Below are 24,266 nucleotides of genomic sequence, written 5' to 3'. Positions count from 1 at the left end.
TGGCTGCTGTCTGTTTGGATCCAATGCCTGCTCAACAGGAGGAAATTTATGTCTGACACTAAATCGAGTCACATCTCTGTGTCTGGAGTACTCATAGACCCTAGAAGACAACCTACTGTGGCCATTCTCCTAAATGAATACAGTCTCTAACTGTACTGTAAATAGTGCTCCCCTCTTGTTCCCGCAGACAAGTGTAGCCCTCACACTCAGTAAAAAAGTCTCCATTTGTAATTGACGGATATTGTTACAGAGATCCACAACTGGTTAGAATGCAGTGTTTCCATCTTTTCTCTAAAACATTTGTTTTCATTTTTAATTTTTATTTGATTTGATTTATGTAATATGTGAGACACATTATATCCCATGAAGAAATAAGTAAATCCATGTGTATGTGTGTGCATATCTGGGAGTGTATGCGTGTTCTCCTGAGTGCGGCACACATGTGGTGATCTGAGGACAACTTCAAGTGTTAGTCCTTCCATTTACCTTGTGTGAGACATTGTGTCCGATCACTGTGTGTGCCAGGCTAGCTGGCCTAAACATTGCTGTAGACTGTCCTGTCTCTCCATGCCTTCCTCCTCTCTGAGAGCACTATGGCTACTGAGCAGTTCTACAGCATCAGTTCCGACCCAGGTTTTGGGGATTCAAACTCAGGTTTTTAATCTGGAGTACAAAAGCTTTCTCTCCTGAAGCCTCTCAGGAGCCCCAGATGAATAATTTTCCAGTCATCATTTTCTGCACCATTAACATCCATTTGCTTTATCGAAATCACTTTCTTGCTATTAGAAGTATGAAAACATGTACTCTACAAATATCAATGGATTACATACCTGTGAGTGATTTAGGAGGACTCCACTTAATAGAACATTCCTTCCTTTTGCTTCCTTTGCTAATTCCCTGATCCACACCAGGTTCTCCATCTTCTGAGCGAGCGGCACTACCGTGAAATCAAAGCAATGCACCTGAAAAAGGCAAGCACAGCGCTGTTCTCTTCAGCCTGCCTCGTGACAAGAGAGAAGTAAAGGTCAACACGACATTTATTAATTTTGTTGATACATGTTAACAATTTCCAATGCTGTTGGGGCAATACACACCTAGCATGTGAATCACTCCTACCTTTTAAATATGTGGTAAATACTCAATGGAAATACAGCATTGAAAACTATGCTACCGTTCTGTTGAAAATCATACCAATTATATAAAAATATGATTCCACTAAGTTTAACTCATAATCTATAACAAGGTTCATTATTTCTTAGACAATTAAAGGTTAATAAAATTCAAGGGAACCAATGTGTACAGTATCTTGGAGTACCTGACATGTGTAATAAATAATAACCTATATTTATTATAAACCCTCTGGGACATCGTTTTTAGCAATATCAGTATTTAAGAAAATATGGCATAAGGGGGTTGTCCACTGGGAATTTGACCATGCTCTAATGAGTATATTGGTAACATGAACCAGACTTAGCAGTTTTTTTTTCTTTTTTGTGGGGAGGGTACAAGGGTTGAAGCGTAGACCTGGGAAGAATGGGAAGCAAGAGTGATCGGGGTACATTGTGTCCAATTCCCAAATAATCAATAAATTCTAATTTAAACAATTTAATTAAAATTTAATTAATTTTAAGGGATCTCAGAGTGATCCTTCAAGATAATTTGTTAAGTGGAAACATAAATCAATGGTTCTCAACTTGGGGGTGGTAACCCCTGCAAGGGTTGAAGGTCTCTTTCTCAGGGTTGCCTATGACCATTGGAAAACGCAGGCATTTACATGATGAAGCCTTACAGTGGCGAGATTACAGTTACGAAGTAGCAATAAAATAAGTTTATTGCTGGGGTCATGACAACATGAATGGTATTACAGAGTTGCTCCATTTAGGATCGTTAAGAAGCACTGGTATAAATGGTGCAAAGACCACTAAGAAACATGTGTGTCCTTCTGAAATACCTAATTGAAAATTTTTCCTGAGTATTAGGAATTTCCCTATTACATATGCTTACTAACCAGAAACATTTCAAGTGTACATTCCCTTCATGCCCCTAAATGGACACAACCCTTCTGTCCTGCTCTTCCCAATGGAAATACATTTCGTAAGAAACATATATTGTATTCTGTTCCTTCTATTGCATAAAGGAATGAATTTTTTCATCCTAATGATGTATTTTTTCAGGTAAAAATATCTATATAAAGCTTTGTATTTTACTAGAGATTAAGCCTAGGGCTAGCATGCATACAACTTTTGAGCTATGTCCCAAGTCCTATAATGGTTATTTTAAAGAGACTCATACAATGATTGTTAGTACGTATTTGTTCAATAGATGTTCAACAACAATGTTTAATGATTTGTCATTAAACATAGTTAATAGAAAACATGTACATATAGCTATTTCCTTTTAAAATTTAATGATATAAGTACAATTATATGCCAAAGAAATAAATAATATGACATTCTCCAAAGAATCTAAAATTTAAAAAGGCAAATGTTTTTCAAGAAAGTTAAAAGTAGAAAGGCTTTCCAATGAGCTATCCAGCTGAGTAGTAGAGGGTGAGAGGATGTGACTTTGGAACTTTCGGCTCTTCTCTACTTCTCTGACAACTCATAAAGGTAGGATTTCCATTGTCCTATGACGTAATGCTGCTTATGGTAAAAAATGAGTCCAGTGTAGTGAGCTGTAACACGGCCCAAAGTGTCTAAGTACTGTAAAGGCTAGACTTTCCACCAGTGGAGTGTAGCCTGTAAATTTGAGTTTGGTATGCAGGCCCTCAATGCCCGCCCACTACCTATACCAAGAGATATTGGTTCCCATTTAGAAGCCCTATAAAACATGGCTCACCAACCATCTTAAAATGGATGAATTGAAGAGATTCTTTTATATCACTGATCAAACCATCTCTACAAAATCTCCTTCCTTTGGGCTTGCAATATTTAAGTGAACTGGAATTGCTGGTGATAGGCTTTCAAAGAAAAGGCAAGCTAATTAACCAAACTCCAGACAATCGCAAAAATTTTATTCATGGATAGAACTTAAAGTTCGAGGGTTGATTAAAGGATATAAAATGCGCTTCAATAGTGCTGTCACAGACTGTAGGCCTTAAAACAGACCCGCTTGCTGAAAAGACCACTCCTGTATGATGCAGAAGGCTTCAGAGTACAATTAGCTTTCAAATCGGCATAAGTCCCAGTATCATGTGGACACTGTAAAATTGTGCTGGCTGAAATGTCACCCATAATTAATGAGTGAACTAGCAAATGGCTTATGTACTTAACCTTGGACAGCTCCATGGGTGGCAAGGGCTCTGGATCCCAGTGTTTGCACAAGCCCATCTGTGCCTCCTGTCCCCTACACTCAATCCCACACATGCTTTAAATTTCTTGAGTGACCTACTAATATATCACTGGCCCCAGATGAATTCCAATTAATTTTTAATCATTTAAAAATGGGATTTTCATTCATCTCTAAGGACAGGTACATTTGTTAGAGGAGCAGAACTAAATATTAAGTATAATAAAACTCCAATTGGCCACTCTTAATCCCATTGTTTGCCTTTCCAGGAAAGCTAGAGAAAGAAGTCAAGATTTGTGGTACGAGAGGAAAGACACTGTTTATTTGACTAAGACAAAACTTAATTTCTGGAGCTTAAATGTATCCAAACAGCACATTGCTCAAAGCCAGCAAATGTTGAGGAAGGGTGGTCAGGGGGAAAAAAAGGACTGGTAATTATCAAATAAATGACTTAGAAGAAAACAGATTCAGACCAGTCATTTTGACATAATAGATACTATTAAATGATCCACATGTGTACAAAAAGTAAATGGGTAAATTAGGTTCAGCATAGCCAAAACACGACTTTTCAAGAGTGCATGGGGTACATCCAACAGCTGGTGGAGGAGGCCAACTTCTAAGCAGATCAAAGCAGGGTTTATCTCCAGGATCAGATAAAATCTTCAAAAACATTTAACTTGCTTCAACTATTTAAGAGCTATATGAAATCTATTAATAAAAATTATTTTAATTTGATGAACTTACTCCAAAAAACAATAAAGAAAAACAAAGGACAAACACCTCACAGTGAACTGACTCACTGAGAGCGAGTCTCAATGTCTTCATGAAGACAAGACAAAACTTTGATAAATCAGTACAAATTAAGGTATGAGCTATGAAGGAAACCGAGATCAAATGCTTACCAACTGCCTTTGTAAATCTTCCCAAGCCACCACCAAGCCTAGGAGACTGGGAAAATAATGGCTTCCAACAAGAAACAGTAAATAAAAAATTTAATGAAAATGTTAACTACCCAGAATTTCAAATTTTCTTTTGATTTAAATATTTTTAAGGATGATGCTATACTGGAATACATCCTGTTAATATATCTTTATCTGATTGGTCAAAGTAACAGAACCAAAACTTGGTACTTTAAACAGTCAGGAGACAAAAATTAAAAGCTTTTACTAAAATTTACAAGATGGATTTTTTTAAATTATTTCACAAAATGGTCTGCCTTATAAAAATATAATTTTGGAGCTGTAGTTCAGTGCCCAGCACCCACAGTGAACAGCTTATGAGAGCCTATAACTTTTGTACTAGATGATCCAATTCACTTTCCTCATCTCAACACACAATTGCACTAACGCGAGCCCATACGCACGCGCACGCACACACACACACACACACACACACACACACACACACACACACACACACACACACACAAAGGGGAGATATTTTGAATTAGATTTTGAATTTTTAAAATTAGTATTGTGTATGTGTGTTTTCCCGACATGTATGTCTGTGCATGCAGTGCCCACGGAAGCCAGTGTGGCCATCAGATCCTCTACAACTGGAATTACAGTTAATGCCAACATGTGAGTGCTAGGAATAAAACAGGGTACTCTGAAAAAGCAGCCAGTGGTTTTAGTCATGGAGTCATCTCTCCTGCACATAATCTTTTTTTTTTTAATGAACATAACTTTGCCATTGAATCTATAGTAAAATGATCTTAGGCATTATACAACTGCAGTAATTATCAACACAGTTGGAACATCTGGAATAAACATTAGAAATGGAAATTAAAAGCAACACTAGTGATTGAGATGAGACATTTTATATATACATAGCATTAACTTTATTTTTTTTCTCTAGAAAAAGTCATCAGAGACGATAACCTGCCAAAGTCAGAAGTAACAAAGTTGAGTCTTCAGGTTTCCTATACTATGTATATTCAAATGTTCCTTCTCTTTCGGAGGGTCAGGATTGTGAGCCTTCAGGTTTCCTATATAATGTATATTCAAACATTCCTCCTCGTTATGGTTAGGCCTTGGAAAACTGGCCTTAGGAAATGGAAATATCATTAAGTGAAAATGTATTTAATATAGCCACAGCCAGATATTACAGCTTAACACCTCCGTAGAGCATCAGTCATTTGTCTTGTGCAGATACATGTCTGGTGGGAAGCATGCACCCAACACTTAGAGCATGGTGCTGCAGTATCAATGACACACTGGGACAGAAAAATAAAAACACAAAACAAATTCAAAACTCAACAAAGGGTTTCTACTGAATCAATAACAATACCAGTCACAGAAAGTTTAAAACTCTCATGTCGAAACGTCTGAAGTTGGAGCAATCTGCATATTTTTGTGACTTGCCGAAGTTTTTGTTTTATATCATGAAACTTAAAAGTTGTCTGGATAAGCATTATGTGATTTTTATAAGCAGATTAATTTTTTGAAGTCCACTCATCAATCAAAGAGGATGTATGTATCAACCTCAAAGTCCACTATACACTACCTTGAATGTGTAGGAAAAGATCCATGCATAGCTACACTTGTAAATGTTTTTTAACATATTTGCTGAGTTAATATAATTCAAAATGGAAAACATTAAGTGTGCTTTTCAGAAAGTAAGGTACCTGGATTATAATGAGAAAAGATAATGTGTTCAAAGGCCCAGAAACCCCAACTGTAGGTACATGGTATATATAAGCCGTACTATGAAAGCTGCTGCAAGCATTCTGAGCCTTCATCTGAGGTACATGTGGATTCATCAAATAACCTCAATCAGTATAATTATTTAATCTTTTAAGTTAACAATCATAGTTTAAAACTTCAATAATTTTAAAGACATTCTTTAGACTTTTGTGGTTTATAATGGAAACACTCTGTGAGCAGTTGAGAACATGTGCTCTTTGACAGTTTGAGGGCTGACTCAGTATGTCTGTTCATTCGATCTAGGGAACCATTTAAGATTGGTGTTTCTACATGATCTATCCACTGCTTGACATGCAAAATGTATCGAATTCCCTAACACTGCACTGCACTCCCTCTTTTCTGTCAGGTCCATTCATACTTACTTTATAAACTCTAATGATCTAATGCAGACTATAAATGTATTCACAAGTACACAATTTTGCTAAAATACCTCCTTCATTATGATTGATACCATGCTCATTGACAAATATTTAATTCACGGTGACAATGGATAAGTTGAGTCACTACTGTCATCTTGTTTCATATTTATTTTTTTGCTCAAATGCTTCTCAATTCAAGCTGTCTCTCCCCACATAGCATTCCTCAACCATATGAACCTACACATCCCTGCCAGATTCCCTCATTCTTGTCCCCACATGGCCCCAATTCACACATAAAATCTATTTTATTTCCCCCTCTCAGAGAGATCCATATCACTATCCCCCCCATCCCCTCCTCTATTCCCAACCTCTATGGGTCTATGAAATGTAAGTTGGTTGTTATTCACTTAATAGCTAGTTCCACACATAAGTGAATACATATCATATTTGTCTTTCTGGGTCTGGGTTACCTAACTCGGGATGCTTTTTGCTTTGTTTTGTTTCGTTTTTTCTAGTTCCATCCATTTGCCTGCAAATTTCAGATGAAAATTTTTAAGAGCTAAGTAATACTCTGCTGTGTAAATGTACTACATCTTCTTTATCCATTCTTTTGTTGAGGGACATCTAGTTAGTTGGTTTCCAGTTTCTGGCTAAAATGAATAGAACAGCAGTGACAATAGCTGAGCAAGTGTCCTTGTGGTAGGATGAGAGAGGACAAAGTGGACTTGTTCCTGATTTTAATAAAATTGCTTCGCTTTGCTATTTAAATTTCTGTTGGCTGTGGGCTTTCCACAGGTTGCCTTTATTGTGTTTATGTATGTCTACTGCATCCCTAATCTATGCGGGACTGTTACCAGGAAGCAGTGTGAGAATTTTTTCACAGGCTTTTTCTGCATCTCATGTAATGATCATGTAGTTTTTGTCTTTTGGTTTGTTTTTATGTTATCTAGTATGTTGAACCACAGGGACATCTCTGATGATCTCTGTGATCATGGTGGAGGACATTTTTAATGTGTTCTTGGATTCAGTTTGTGAGTATTTTATTGATTATTTTTAAATGTATGTTCAAAAAAGGAATTGGCCTGTAATTCTTTGTTTAGCCTTTATGTGATTTGACTATCGGTGTAATTGTGGATTGTTGTAGTTCTATTTAATTGTTTATCTGATCTTGACTTAACTTTGACAAGTGCTACCTATTGAGAAAATTACCATTTCTTTTAGATATTTCAGTTTTCTGGAATATCTAAAAGTATTTCCTCATGAATTTCTGGATTTCTTCAGTGTCTGTTGTTTTATTTTTCTTTTTGATTTTGTTAATTTTGATCTTCCTCTCTGCCTTTTAGTAAGTTTGGACAAGGGGTGGCTTATCATGTTGATTTTTCTCAAAGAACCAAATAAGAACAAAGAGTACAATACAAGGAATCAATAAAAGACAGTTAAAGTCTCCACTGCGGGGGAAAAGACACTCTTACCCAGGTACCTCTTATAAAGGCAAACATTTAATTGGGGCTGGCTTACAGTTTCAAAGGTTTAGTCCATTATGGTGGGAAGCATGGCAAGCAAGCACTGCTCTGGAGGAACCGAGAGTTCTACATCTTGATCTGGAGGCAACCTGGAGGAGACTGAATTCCTTACTGGGCAGAGCTTTAGTATAGAAAACCTCAAAGCCTACCCTATACTTCCTCCAACAAGGCCACATTTCCTAATACTATCACTACCTGTGGCTAAGCATTGAAACACATTAATCTATCAGAGCCATACTTAATCAAACAGTTGTGCCCACATTTCCTATATGTTTGTGTCAGTAAATCTCACATTTTCTCTGACCAATATATCATTTTCACCTATCATATGTCTTCAGTGGAGTCAGTGGAAGATTCTCTTTTACATCTCTTATATTTTGCTGATGAAGCTTGCCTCTGTAGTTCCTGTTCAAATTCCAATATTCTTCATTTCCACAATTCTCTCAGGATATGTTTGCTTTATTGATTCTATTTCATTTTCAGGTCTTGAACTGTTTTGTTCATTTCCCTCCACTGTTGGTTTGAGTTTTCCTGGATTTCTTTAAGAGATTTATTCATTTCCTCTGTAATCTTTCTTCATGCAGATGGTTTAAGGATCTTTTTCTTGTGCTTCAGATTCATTGAAATATTTGGGGCCTGCTCTGATGGGATAGTTGGGCTCCAGTGGAGACATATTGCACTGGATTTTTAATTTTATTTTATTTTTCTCACATTGGCATCTAGACATCTGGGATTGGGATGATTATAGCTCTAGGTGCTAATTTCTGGATTCATCTTTATTGGGGTGGATGTTTTGTTACTAGATTTCAGTTCCCTCTCTCAATTTTCAGAGATTGTGATGGCTGTGTAGGAAACTTTCTTTGGACTGACAGTTGTAGCCTCTCAAGGGTTCCAGGAAAAAGTGGGAACTGACATTTTGGAATAGCGATAGACTACATGTCATGGAATGGGGTTCATAAGAGGGAGGAGAACAAACTGTTCTACCATGGCCTGCTCATTTCATCTCCTTGGAATGTAGGGGAACGGTGATGTAGGGTCACCCATGGGGTCTGCTGTAGCACTGTGAATGAGACTGGGAAATTGGATATAGGGGGATAGAAGGAGCAAGGAAGACCTACTAACAGTCTATCTGCTTCCCAGGCAGCAATGGTCTGTGGTTAGCAGAGTTCCTGCTGGATTTGGGGGGCTGGAATAAAGCAACAAGTGGAGAAGGGGATGTTAGGAGTGTTGGAAGATCTGTGGGATCCACAGGAGATGTGGACAGTGGCAGAAGAAAGGCTGTAGCAGGTATTCTGTTGCAGAGACAAGGATGAGACTGGATGTGTGAGGTTGGAGAAGAAGGGGGACTGGTAAAGCTCTTCAGTTAGGTAGCCTGTTTCCCTGGCCTGCTCAGCTAACTTGTCCACAGAGAATGCTTGCTGGTGTTGCAGACTGGGATAATTAGGTGAGTTAAGGAAAGAAGGTTGTAGGAGAAGAGCTTTGTAATGGCAATGGAGTCGTGTTTTCCACAAGAGAACTGAGTACTAGCTTTGGGGGAATTGGATTTGGAGGAGAAAACAAAGAAGTGTGGATCTGCTGCCAGCCTACTTGCTGCTGTGGGTTGTCGATTTGTCATATTGACTATGTCCTTTGCCTTTCAGGGACTTTTTAGTTTCATGAGGTCCCACTTATCAATTCCTGATTTTAGAGCCTCAGTCATTGGAATTCTGTTTACGAAATTTCTCCTTCATGCCAATGAGTTCAAGGCTCTTTCCCACTTTCTTTCTATGAGAGTGAGTGTATCTGGTTCTATTTTGAGGTCCTTGATCCACTTGAACTTGAGCTTTAGGCAAGGTGACAAATATTGGTCTATTTTCATTTTTCTACATACAGACAGCCAGTTAGACCAGTACCATTTATTGAAGATGCTTTTTTTAACCAATGTATATTTTTGGCTTCTTTGTGAAAGATCAAGCATCCATAAGCATGTGGTTTATTTCTGGGTCTTTAATTCTTTTCTCTGTACTAGTACAATGCAGATTTTATCACTATTGCTCTGTAGTGAGCTTGAAGTCAGGAATGGTGAGTTCCCAAGAACTTCTTTTATTGTTAGTAATTGTTTTTGCTATCCCAGGTTTTTGTTTTTCCATATGAAATTGAGAATTGATCTTTCCATGTCTTTGAAGAATTGGGTTGAAATTCTGATGCGGATAGCATTGAATCTGTAGATTGCTTTTGGTAGGATGGCTATTTTTATTATATTAATTCTACCAACCCATGAGCATGGGAGATCTCTCCATTTTCTAAGCTCTTCTTCAACTCAGGTGACAGTACATGTTGGCAAGGATGTGGAGAAAAACAAACACTCCTCCATTGCTGGTAGAATTGCAAACTGGTACAACCACTCTGGGAATCAATCTAGTGGTTCCTCAGAAAATTGAAAATAGATCTACCCAAAGACCCAGCTATACCACTCTTGGGAATATACCTAAAACATGCCCCACCATGACACAGGGGTATGTGTTCCACTGTGTTCAACGTGGCCTTATTTGTGATAGCCAGAAGTTGGAAAACACCCAGATAACCTACAACAAAAGAGTGGATGTAGAAAATGTGATTCATTTACACAATGGAATACTCAGTTATTAAGAACCAGGACATCATGAGTTTTACAGGCAAATGGATGGAACTAGAAAATGTCCTGAATGAGGTAAGTCAGACCCAAAAGGACATGCATGGTATGTACTTACTAATAAGCAGATTTTAGCCCAAAAAATGTACAGAATACCCAGGATATAATCCACAAAGCTCAAAAAGGTTAACAAACCAAACAGCCCAAGTGAGGTTGTCTAAATCCCAATTGGGAGGAAAAGCAATCACAGGATTGGGGGAAGGTGGGAGGGAACTGGGTGGGAGAGGTGACAGAGAAAGGAAGAGGTGACAGGGAGGGGAAGAGATGAAGATGATCAGGTATTGGGACGGAGGACAGGACTGAAGCCCTGAGGGACAGCAGAAATAATGGAAACAGTCAACCTCAGGATGTGGGGGAGGGAGGGTAAGAGAATCTCAGGACTCGAAAGGAGGGACCTCAGATGAAATGCCCAAGAGTAGAGAGAAGGAACTTGTAGAGTCCATATCCAGTAGAAAGATAGAGCATCAAGTGGAGGGATGGAGTTACCATCTCACAGTCAAAAACTCTGACCCATAATTTTTCCTGTCCAATAGAACTGCAGAGACAAAATTGGAGATGAGACTGAGGACAGGGAGTTTCAGTTCAGGCCCAAATTGGGATCCAGCTCAAGGGGAGGCTCCAAGGCCAGACATTATTGCTAATGCTATGGTGTGCTCACAGACAGGAGCCTAGCAGCGCTGCCCTCTCAGAGGCCCAACAAACAGCTGAAAGAGTCAGATGCAGATAATTATACCCAACCAATGGACAGAAACCGGGGACCCCTGTGGTTGAATTATGGGAAAGCTTTAAGAATCTGAAAAGGTGGATGACCCCATACGAAGACCAGTAGTCTCAACTAACCTGGATCTCTCCCTAGGATCTCTCAGACACTGGCTGAAGCACCAACCAGGCAGCATACACCAGCTGATATGAGACCCCCCCCTGACACATATACAGCAGAGGATTGCCTGGTCTGGCCTCAGTGAGAGAAGATGCATCTAACCATCGAGAGTCTTAAGGCCCCGGGGGATGGGGAAGTAAGACGAGTGGGGATGGTGGGGTGGGAACATCCTCTTAGAAACAGGGAAAGAGGAATGGGATGAGGAACTGTTGGAGGGCAGATGGGGGTAGGGTGGGTGTAATGACTGTACTGTAAAAAAAATTAAGGAATAGTAATAATGAAAGTAAAAGAGAATTTCAAATTCAATTAAAACCACACTACTCCCCTCCCACAAAAAAGAGTTTCTGTAGTTATGGTGTCTCTTCTCAGCAACGGAAGCCCGAGCTAAGAAACCTATGCACTTTAAAGAGATATCTTGGGGATGGAGAGGTAATTCAATTGTTAAAGCACTTCATGTTCTTGCAGAAGATCTAGGTTGAGTTCCCAGAACCCACACTGTGACTTCCAACCATCTGTAACTGCATTTCTAGGAAATCCAGTGCCCTCTTCTGACTCCCATGGACACGAGGCATAAATGTGTAAATACATATATGCATGCAAAACACTCATGCAAATGAAATAAATAATAAATCTAAAATTTTATGGTTTGATTTATCATTTCCAGGAAGAATACAGACAACGTAACAGGTATTGGCAAATTAAATCACAAGAAAGACTTCAAAATGTAAGTTTCCCCAGTTTGACTTTTTGGTGCCACAATTCACATCTTTTTATATTGTGCATTCGCTTAAATGACTGTAGGTATCACTTCTGTCACAAGCTTTATGTCAAAATGAAGTGAGCAAAGTCCTTGTGTTGGGGTGCTTATCACATCCATTTATAACTCAGCCACACAAAAAGTCTCAAAGCACAAGGGCATAGGCAGAAATGCATTCACATCCCTTGCTACTGTGTAACAAGACTGGTAGTTGAGTCCATCTTTCCATCTCATAAGTTTTAAACACTGACTGTAGGGTCATTGCTGCCACATTTTGGCTATCACAGGAATGGTCTACTAAGCTCTACTCACAAATTCTGAGCTCTCATTAACCCATGACTTCAAATTTTTCCAAATACCCATGGAACATTTCCAAAATTTTCTGAATGATGTCACTGGATGCAATAGCTATGCAGAAACACACACACACACACACACACACACACACACACACACACACACACACACACCCCACCCTGTACTACCAATTGTTGGCATTATTTTTCTATCATACCGTGAGTAAAAACCCAACAAAAGGACCCTGCTAATAAGGAGAAGATGCTTCTCACATGTGGGTTTAGGAAATTTAGTGGAAAAGTAGCTGACTTCAGCCGTCTGGGTCTGTGCACAGGCAGGATGCCAGATTACACACCAATAACCTAACTTCTTGCAACTGAGCCCAACAAGTCCATGATAAGTTGACCAGCCTTTAAGACATGAGCCTATGGAAGCCATTCCAAGAGAAACGGTAGTGCATACTTTGTACAGTTGCCCTCCTCTAAAGCAAGAGCTCCTAGGGCTTGCAGAGCCCAAGATATTCTCACCCTGGACAGGGATGACAACTCCCCATATAAAGGAGTTAATTTCAGACAAAGGATTTTAGTTACTTCTTGTTTGAGAATGTACTAGAACAAGAATATTCTATTAAATTATTTTTAAGATCCCATTTTCTCCTAATGATATATGTTTCAATTACTCAAAATGTACAAGTATTGACATTACCCAAGCATCTTATGTGGGAAGGCAGATTGACTATGTGGCTTACTGCTGAACTGGGGATAATGGTATTTATGATGATCAACTCTCACAACTGCTGTGAGGATTAAAGGGGATCATTTATTTTTAAAAGAGAATGGTGACTCATTTCTTCAACCATCAATAAATGTCTGTTATGACTAATGTTGACATAATTACATTAATAATATGCATTAGCAGGTAACATTTATTAGGAGGGTTCTGACAGTAACAAATGGAGTGGTAATTCCATGTCCTCCAAATTTAAAGAGCAAGAAACACAAGATCCCTGATGGACTGTATTGTTTTACCATGCTGGGAACTCAGTCATGATCGCACATACACACACACACACACACACACACACACACACACACACACACACTGATGAGGATAGCCGGTGGTGCTCTTCAGGGCTCTCTCAGCAGATTCTAGAGGAGTATTCTGTTTGGAGGACTCAATGATGTGTATGTATTAGGTCCTGCCGTTCAGAAAGGTCTCCAGTAAGGATGTGGGGATTGGAGGGGGGAGTTGCCTCATGATAAAACTTGCTGTGTTTCACCTCAGCAGTGACTCAAAAATAAGTCTTAGTTTCAGAATCCTATAAAATAAAACCTCTGGTGCCTGGAAAATTGAATTACATTCTGCTTTTCCAAGGATCACACATGAAATTGTTGCCAACAGCATTCCAGTTTAAGCATGTTCGCATAGAATGGTTCTTTGCACTACTCCAACATCTTCCCACACATTCAATAAAAGCAATTCAGAGTCTGCAAAAGTGTTCTATTTTTAGATCACTTCATTTTCTTATCCTCAGTGAGCAGCACTTGGGTTTAGTAATGTTCTGACCGTTTTCTTGTCTCTGCTAGAGAATTGGTCGAAAGTCCATGGTTGCTTTGGGTTTTTGTTACGTTGACTGGTCTTCTCTTGTTTTAGTCTTCAAAATATAAAATATTGAAAAAGAAATAGTTCAAAAACATAGCCCACAATTCAGACACTGTATAAGTCTTGATGATGACATTGGCTTATTAAATAATAATATATTTATGTGTAAGTAGTGCATGCATACATTATATGTAGTATCATTATATGAAATGCAAGATTTAAAGCATATTTAAATTCAAATATTAATGGAGCAATTTATACACCAAATTTGCAATTATGGGAAATCTTCCCAAGTATACTGTGACAAAAATACGGGGATTATTGCCTGGGCACACAGCCTTCAGAACAAAAAACTTCTTCTTGGATGATTTCTATTTTGCTAGCAGTTCCCAATTTCATGGAACATAAAATCAACAGCTACACCTCTCTCTCCCGTTACTATAACAACAATCCTTATTTCCTTGTTTCTGTGAGTATTTCTTTTGCTGTTTGTTATTCTTTTGTTTCTTAAGATGGGGGTCTCACTGTGTAGCCCTGGCTGCCCTGGAACTCTGTATGTAGCCCAAATTGGCCTCAAACTCACAGAGATCCACCTCTCTCTGCTTCCCAAATGCTAGAACTAAGAAGCTGTGTACCTCCCATGCTGAAATACTGTGTGACTCGTTATCTGCCCAACTCCACGAAACCTGTGCGGCTATGGCAGATAAACCACCAACCACCATCATAATTTCTCGGACCACAATTAAGTAGTTTCTTCTAAATAAATTAAATTCATCAAGGCAATGGTTCTCAACCTGTGGGTCATGACCCCCACAGGTGTCACATAAATGATATCATGCATATCAGATTACATTACAGTTCATAAATTATCAAAACTACAGTTATGAAGCAGAAAAATAATTTTATACTTTTATGGTTGGGGGTCACCACAACATGTGTCAAAGGCTAACATTAAGAAGGGGGAAAGCCACTGCATCGAGGGACCTTTCTGCTTTTTTTAATCCATTCTTTGTGCTGCACTCAGAGTATCAAATGTACACCTGGTCATATCAGATTTCCCTGAAGACAACTGCAGTGTGGAGCCTCGAGTTAGAAGTCCAACAACCTTGACTCACAGGCACATCTGCAAGCTTCCTTTGTGTGTTGTCCTTTTAGACAGATCCACCGACCAGTTCTTTCCAGCTCCAGTCACTGTTTTTATTCCATCGTGAAGCAATGATGTTCCTCTGACACTCAGAGCTAGACCCTGCTCTATCTCCTGTCTCTGCAACCTTAATAGGCTTCAATAGCTAAAGGGTCAATTTACCATACGTGGCTCACTAGATACTCTAAACATTTGAAGTTATATTTGCTGTCACTTAGCCTAGCACCTGTTATTTGTTTCCTCGAACATTTCTTGATTCCTTATCTACCACTTATTTTGAAGGGAAAGAAACCAGCAATTCTTGAGCTGTCAGTAACTAGATCATTTTCCTAATTACCATGGTCACTATATTCAGTATTTATTTTAAAATCCTTATTTAAAAAATCTAAAAGATAAATACAACTGTATCTGTACTTCACTGAAGTAAAATGATACAAAACCTACCTAGCATAAAATATCACAACTCCTTCAAATAAGATGACTTTTAAAAGGAATACCTTTACAAACCAAAAATGCAAACACTTTAAAATGTTTATCACACAGAAGTTTGTTAAATAGTATATGAATCTATACCATTAAAAAGTTAGCTTTTTAATAGAGAGAACAGTTCACTGGACGTAACTACAAGATGTTTTCTGTAATTTACACAGAATTGCAAAAGGAATCAGTAGCATGGACTGTATCATTGAAGCATTCTCTAAAAAGTGAGGCACAAGACAGTCATACAAGAATAGCCTATTAGTAAAAATGATTAATTTACAGTTGTTTCCAATAGCAAGGCACGGGAACGTAATCAAAAGTCCAGAGGAGAGATCTAGGATTAGCTTATGAAAACCACACTGTGAAAATGAGAGAATAAGAATGTCAAACACAGAAGAATAACTCAGAAGAAGGCTTCTTGATCTCAAGAGTGACTTGAAATTGGCAAGTCAATTAGGCATAGAGGTGCATGCTTTTAATCCCAGCACTTGGATGGCAGAAGTACTCAGATATCTGTGAGTTTGAGGCCAACCTGGTCTATAGGGTGAGTTCCTGAACAGCCAGGGCTACACAGAGAAACCCTGTCTTGAAAAATAAGAAGGGGAAAAAAGAAAGGAAAGAAAAAAGGAGAGGGAAAGGAAACGAAAAAGGAAAAGGAAAGAGAAAACAAAAGAAGCAGTCATGCCACTGCGCCTGATTGATATTTTAACAGAGCTGGTACACTGACAAACTACTTTACATTTGAAATATACATACTGGAGAGCGTTAAAACATGAATTGGTTTTACAACATGCTGCTAATTAGAAATACAAAATGTTATAAAAAGAAAATCCCCTCAGATGCAAAAAGGGCATAATATTTTATTATGGATAAAGGTCTGAACCGAAGTTCACAGATACTGATCAACTTGGACTGGTTAAGGTGCGCTTAAGCTGGTACTATTACCTGGAACATTAACTCCTGATCCAGAATCCTAATCAGTCTAGTCACCTGAGAATATAATTAACTTTCTCAAGTAAACAAAAAATAATTCAAATGATAATAATAATAATAATAAAATGAAACAACGTATCCAAATTCAGGTTCCATATATTTATATTGTTTAAATTATATTTATTTATTATTATGTAAGTATAATACAAAACTTTGATAGTATTTAAAAGGTATAGTACTTTTGCAAAAAAAACACTAAGGTAGGCTTTATTAAACCTCATTTGAGATTATTTGAATAGAAGACAGTACCACAAAAATTATCAAGGTAGAGAAAGTCTAAGCATATTTTTTATGTCGTATATACATTTATTAAGAGGGAAAAGTTATTTACCTGAAGTGAATGGTACAGAGTACTGAGTTCCACAGTCTGGGCTCTCATTACCATAACAATATCTCTACTCATATAGGGAGCAGTTACTAGGGAAACAAACCACGTCCTCAGTCCCTTGGTAGTTTTAACCTAAATTATCTACTAAATTACGAAAGCTAGAGAGCAGCTGTATTATGAGTCAAACAAACCTGTTTGATAGTTTTCATGAGTAGTAGGGTAATAGTTAACATGATAAGTGTGGTTCTTCCACCGAACCAAGCATATATACTTTTTTAATGAATGACAAAGTCAGTCATCCAATTCTTCCTAGGGCTAACATCAATATAAGCTCCTTAAAAGCAGCCAAATCTTATTTCCCTGGCCTCATGTGTTTCACATGTCAGTGTTCAAACTGATTAACTAGGATCACATAATGGCAAAAAACAAAACAAAACAAAAAAAACACTGCAAATTGTTTTGCTCACTGAACGAAGCTGAGTAGCATATTGAAAGTGGGGAAATAACTAGCATGTTCAAAATCCGTGCTTAATTAGGAAAAATATATGTATAAAGATTAGAAAATGGCCTCTAGATTCCATTCTGTTTGCAGATTCCATTAGACCAGTGTTGTATCCTTTAACGGGATTAACAGAAGGAAGGTATTTCTAGGAGAATAATTTCTCTGTACTTCCTCAGTTACATGTTTATCACAGTTAATCTTCACCAGTTTCTCTTCCACAACATGAGCTTTCCGTTCACCATTTAGCCATAAGCAAAGATCTAAAATTATAGCAACACAGACAGTTCTCTCTATTCAACACCCCTCACAGGGCTGACGTCAGCCTTCCTCATCTTTGAGTTAGAAATTAATTCCTTTATTACCACAGTTGTAAAAGGCTCCAAAGGTATTCTTTAACCAGTGTTTATCTTAGTTTTATTGTTGACTTAGGCAGGAAATACCTGAGACTTACTGTATTAGCACAAGACAAGAATTTGTAAAACTTGCACAAGCGATTCCATTTCAGCTGAGAGGGTATGTAGGCAGGAAAGAGAAAGGCAACACACTGGAGTGGAAAGCATAAATACTGAATGTAGTACAAAGGAACTATTTCAGAAGAAAATGCAGGAGGGCTACAAAGGCTCTATAACTGAGACTGTCATGGAACCAGGACTAGTAGCCACCCTGAGGCCAGCCTAGGGTTGACTCCCAAGCTGCAGCAAACACTGCAACCAAGAAGTAATCTAGAGACCTGAAGCAAATGAACTGTGAAACAAACAGCAGGATAGAGACACTGAGAGGGAAAGCACCCTTCTTTGCTTGCTGGGTAAAAACTTGTACCTGAAAACATATTTCTTCAGACTAGGAGTGACAGGGTTAACAGCAGAAAATACCTCAAACAAGCAGGTGAGTAAAAGGTGAAAAATAAAAACAGGAATAAGTAGAAGATCTATGTCTAGGATCTGCCGGGAAATTTAACAAGATCATGGAATTTTAGAATTCAAATCCAGTAAAGGCCTCGAGACTCTGAAGCTAAAATAAGAAGCCATTATACTTAAAAGAAGGCCCTGCCCCATTTTCCAGTTGACATTTGTTCTTTATTAGTCAGGAACATTGGATACATCTATGTGTATATGTATATTTTTAATCTTTTTCCATTATTTAACGCGTTCATGAAAGCATCAAAGTTACAAGTGTATATTGAACAGCACACTGGATTGATTCTGCTCCTGGTGCTGCCACTGTGGGCTGTGGAACCTTCTGGAACCAATTTTCATCTCTGCGACAGTTTCCTCACATGTAAAGTATCAAGTGTCAATGGCTGATGGTTTTCCGGACTTTTAAAAATTATTTTATTTGCTGACATCTTCAAATACTAAACATTCCAAAGTATTTTAAAGACCACATATTCTGATCTGGTATATCTATAAACAACTTCCTACTGACAAAAACTAAACTAGGTTTAATGCCTTTGAAGCTATAATTATGCTCTTAGAACACTAAAATTCTACTTAATACTTTACATTTTTTGCAAGAATAAATTCACAGTTTTCCCTTTCTCATAACAGCCATAAAACTGTGGGTAGTCTCAGAGAAAAGTGGAGTTATTGTGACATATAACTATAGTAAAAATTAAATATCAAAGAAATGAAAACAAGATTTCATTAAGTAATATTTAGGAGTTTGCTCTACCTCTCAAATTTAAACTTCCATTTACAAATATGTTTCCTACTTTTCCACCATTTTAACAATTTATTTGGTTCTCGGGTGATTCATTCCTACATATTGAAGAATTAAGCTTTAAATCATATACTGCCCACTATTTAATGGATGTTCTGTGGAAATAGAGCCAACTACGGTAGAATTCCCTCTAAGCTTTTTAGACATAGTCTATGAATTGTGAGGGTTTTACAAGATCATTTTTACATAATCTAGTCTAGAATACTGATATTGGCAGTACTGCATCTTCCTCTTAAAATCTTTTTTCCCCACTGCCCAGGAAAAATCAATAGCTCTTGATCATAAGACTCTGTGCACATGGCCTCAGTTTACAGTCTTAGGCCCTTTGAGTCTTGTTTCATTTAAATGGCAGCCAATTATTTCCTGAGTAATTTTAATATCTAATTTATACTTTATGAATTCATTTTTATATTTTCCAATGATATGTTTGTGAATGTATACCATTGTTGAAGTCATGAACACAGACAAATTAAGAAAAGAAGAGAATGGGGTGTGTCCAGCATTCATAGCTTTTGGATTTGGACCCTGAAAGAACTCTCAGAAAATCCTCTAGCAAGAAACAAAGAAAGCCAAATACACATGATCCTGACTTAGACACTCACTCTGAATGTTTCTTCTCCACCATGGTATGGCAGCAGTCTGCATTTTTAGAAATCAAACATTGAATTTTGGTCTTCCCCTTGATGAATGCTAGGATTGTCTCTATGGTACTACACAATGTAGTGAGTGTCAGGGTCCACTCAGCCACACTCTCATGAAGGAAAACGACCTACATACTCCACAGTATAAGTTACTAAGCTACAGTGCTGTGCAGGTTATGTAATGGTAAATGTATTTCATCATAATATAGCCCTCTCAGAATAGATAATAAACCCACCATGAGCTGTGATGCATTTATACCATATAGTCTAAGAAGGCACAAAGATTAACTGTGATTAATGCAGAAAAAAAAACCTTAAATACCCTATAGGCTAGACTAAGCACTAACAGCCAATGTAAAAAGCAATGACCTTTATTCATGAATAATAGCCAAAAGTAAAGGGAATATACCGAGTTAGCTCCTCACCAAGAAGGAAGGAGGAGCCACAAACTGCCACCACCACCAGGGGCATTGTTCTGACCATTCCCCAACATCAGTACTGAAGGAGGGTGTGCAACAGGAACTGGATACATCATGGGCCATGGACATAGAAGCAGGAACATCCCAGGCTTCTGAAGCCTATGAAACTGAACCTAAGATTCTCTTCAGACACCATGGAGAAAACACCCTAAGAAGGAATTATACAAAACTGCCTGAGTAAGTGACAACTTAGAGATTGAGAACTATACTGCTGATCCAAGTAAGTGGCTGTGCGAGGGCCATGTAATTACCATCTTGTGATGATATCAAAGAAAATGGCCCCCATAGGATCATAGGGAGTAGCACTATTAGGAAGTGTGGCCCTGTTGGAATAGGTGTCGCTTTGTTAGAGATAGTTTATCACTGGTGGCAGGCTTTGAGGTCTCAGAAGCTCAAGCCAGGCCTAGTGGCTCACTGTCACTTGCAGATGCCCAGGAATCCAGATGTAGAACTCTCAGCTACTTCTTTAGCACCATGTCTGCCTGTATGCCAACATGCTTCCACCATGGCGATAATGCACTAAACCCTTGAACGGTGAGTAGGCTCCATTAAATGTTTTCCTTCATAAGAATTGCTGTGGTCTGCTGGGCAGTGGTGGTAAACACCTTTAATCCCAACACTGGGAGGCCAAGAGAGGCAAATCTCTGTGAGTTCAAGGGCAGCAATTTGCTACAGAATGAGTTCCAGAACACCCAGGGCATCAGAGAGAAACTCTGTCTCAAAATAAATAAATAAATAAAATAAAAATAAATAAATAAGTAAACAAAACAAAAAAACAAAGAAAAAGAGTTGCTTCAGTCATGGTGTATTTTCCCAACATTATGCAAATCAGAAAGAGTAAATAATTAACATTATAAAATCAAGTGACGGGAAAATAAGACTTTCAGTGATAACTCTTGAATGCTAATGGTCTCAATTTTCTATTGAATAGATACAAACCAGAAGATTGGCATAAAAAGATAGTATCTACTTGTTATCTACAAGAAATACATCTGACTATCAAAAACACTCTTTATGGTAAAAGATCCAAATGGCTTTCCAACACAAATAGTTGTATAGAGTGAGCAGCTGTCACTGTTTTAACATTAGACAAAATGGCAATCTTAGAAAACAGCAAATGTTACTTCATAAAATTAAGCGAATGGTGCTAAAGAGATGGTTCAACAGTTAAGAGCACTCGGAGGTGCTGAGTTCAATTCCTGGCAAAAAAATCGGTCACTCACAACCATCAATAATGTCATCTGATGTCCTCTTACGGCATTCAGGTATATAAGCAGATAGAATACTTGCATATATAAAAAATACAATCTATCAAGAAAGGTACAACTCTAAATATATATATGTGTATGTGTGTGTGTATGTATGTATATGTGTGATATATATATATATATATATATATGTATATATATATATTCACCAAACAGTGATACACACATTTCATGAAACAAACACTTATAGAAACAAAGACACACATTAAGCAGAGCACAATAATGGTGAGTGATTTTAATAGTCCACTCTCATAAATGGAGGGGTCATCCCAAAAGAAGCAAGTATAAAAGCATCCTTGCTAAATGTCATCTGGATCAAGTGAATCCAACAGATATCAATAGAACATTCTAAGCAAACAGACAACCTACGTGGTGAATCCCTTTATACGTACTAATGTATAATAGAGTATTTATTCCCAAATAGATAATATTCTCCTTGTAAGACACATGCTTAGTAGTAGTAGTAGTAGTAGTAGTAGTAGTAGTAGTAGTAGTAGTAGTACAAGACAATGTCTTTCTAAAAGTCATTAAAAAAAGAACTGTATGGAATAACAAATATCATCCAAAATACACACAAATTCATTAAGGCACAGCATTGGGAATTATTCTCCTCAAGAATCTTTTTCTACTTTTAGTACAAATATGGGTTTTAATCAACTAGTCAATATTACCAACAGTACCTGACTTGTTGTATAAAGATGTATTTAAATATACTAAAATGAAGATGTTTAGGTTGAACAAAATAATGCTTGCTTCCAGCACAGTAGGGCAGGAGTGGTAGGACACTTGATCCCACTGCTGACTGAAAAGTTATTAGTATTTGAGAATGGCTACACAAGGGAGAACCAGTTGCTTTAATGGTGTGACACATGTATTGTGACCACACAGCAGAGCTGGCCCCAATCCTGAGATTAGTTGGGCAATAGGAATTGGACTCAGTCGGGAAAGAAGACAAAAGATTAATCTAAAATGTGGGTAGGAAGGGATGAGACGATAAGAGGGTGGTCAAATCTAGCAAATAAAGTTCTCAAAGAATAAAAATATAATAATCTAATGCAAGCCTATTCCTTAAACAACATCATTATCAACACAAGAATTTGTCAGAGTAAGCCAATATAAAACCAAATAAAAGGAAAAAATGATGATCGAATAGATGATCCAGAACAATATTTTGAACATCAAAGGTTTAATAAAAGGTTTTTTAGAGAACTAAATTTACACATTTAAAAAAGTGACCACTTGAAATGAAGCATGTCATAATGCCTTATTACAAAAGTTCCACAAGATTACATAAAAAGATTATGGAAAAAACAAACTGTTTTTAAAAAACAACAAATTTATTTTCTTGAGTTTCTTAACTTTTTCCAAAATATTTTTCCCTTGTCTTTATGTGGAAATTTTGTCCCCTCCTTCAGCTGAACCTTAAAGTAGAACTGCTTACCCACACCAGTTTATCCTAAATAATAAAAATCTCCAGCATTAAAGATACCCTAACTTTTCAGAGATCTTTTTAATGAAGTAATTACCGTAATAAAGACTTGTGCAAAATCAAAAATAAAATCCAATAAACTAGACCAAGAACTTGGGAACATATTCTTTGTTCCTTTCAGCCCATAAATTTCCTAGATATTATCAGCTTAAAAGCTGATTATCCCTTTGATGACAGAAACAAAGAAATTTCAAAGGATTTTTCTTTATCTAGTGGCAATATGAGAAAATGTGAGCTTCCTCCTTACTAATCCCACCACCAACAGTTACCTCTTAAAATGAGATGGCTCAGTAGTGGAAGGCACCAAGCATGAGGACAGGAGTTCAAGCCCCAGAATATAGGGAAGGAGATAATCCACTTCTACAAGTCATCCTTTGACCTACATGCACACGTGCATGTACATTTGCATCCCCAATCACAGATACACACACACACACACACACACACACACACACACACACACACACACACACACACACAACCTTAATTATTTAATTAGTGAAAATAAAATTTTAAAATCCATCCACTAATGCTTGGGTCAAAGGCCCTAGTTTAGTTGACATCCCACCTCACTTTTCTATAAGCATTTCACCTCAACAATATGCAGATGACAACCTTCTCAAGTAGAATCAAAGTTGGTGACCCTTATACATCTCATCTAGCATGAAATAGTCCTTTAAACACTTACGGTTTTACCAGAAAAGGCAGAGCCTCCAGCCATGTGATCAAAGCACTCCGAGGTGAGGAGTTCATGGTCACTCCTGGCAGCACAGTGACTGTAAGGCAAGCCTGGGCTACATGAAATCTTGTTACATTTTATATCTATTGAACCGCATTAGTTCCAAGGAAAAATACATATTCCTCTATAACTTATAATTTTAGAACATACTTGTGATGAGTAAAAGTACTTGTGTACAGAAACAGCCAGATGCCTTTTGGTCTAGTCCCAGAGTTTATAGTCATTTAACTTAAAGCCTTATTAAAAATCCAAACAAAAGCATATTTTTGTATCTGTTCCCCACCAAGTTAACTTAAAAGGAAGCAAAGTGAAATGATGGCTTCTAAGGCCTTTAATATATACATTTTTTCAAGTTACATATACTTGTTTATATTATAAATGACCACACTACATGGTGGGAAA

The 24,266-nt window shown here is 37.6% G+C and overlaps 1 protein-coding gene across 3 annotated transcripts in view; it reads right to left on the bottom strand.

Annotated features, from left to right (window-relative positions):
- The window catches only part of Crppa (CDP-L-ribitol pyrophosphorylase A), a 277,017-nt gene that overhangs the window by 121,719 nt on the left and 131,032 nt on the right, over positions 1-24,266 (bottom strand). For all 3 annotated transcript variants that reach the window (XM_087554170.1, XM_087554169.1, NM_001008386.1), the window contains 1 exon segment: positions 831-962. In XM_087554170.1, the coding sequence (XP_087410296.1) occupies positions 831-962 (132 nt within the window).

The sequence above is a fragment of the Rattus norvegicus genome, chromosome 6, assembly GCF_021556685.1.
Source record: "Rattus norvegicus strain SHRSP/BbbUtx chromosome 6, alternate assembly SHRSP_T2T, whole genome shotgun sequence".
NCBI classification, from domain to species: domain Eukaryota; kingdom Metazoa; phylum Chordata; class Mammalia; order Rodentia; family Muridae; genus Rattus; species Rattus norvegicus.
Note: the sequence above shows the minus strand (reverse complement) of the source record. Positions and strands in the feature narration are given on the sequence as shown.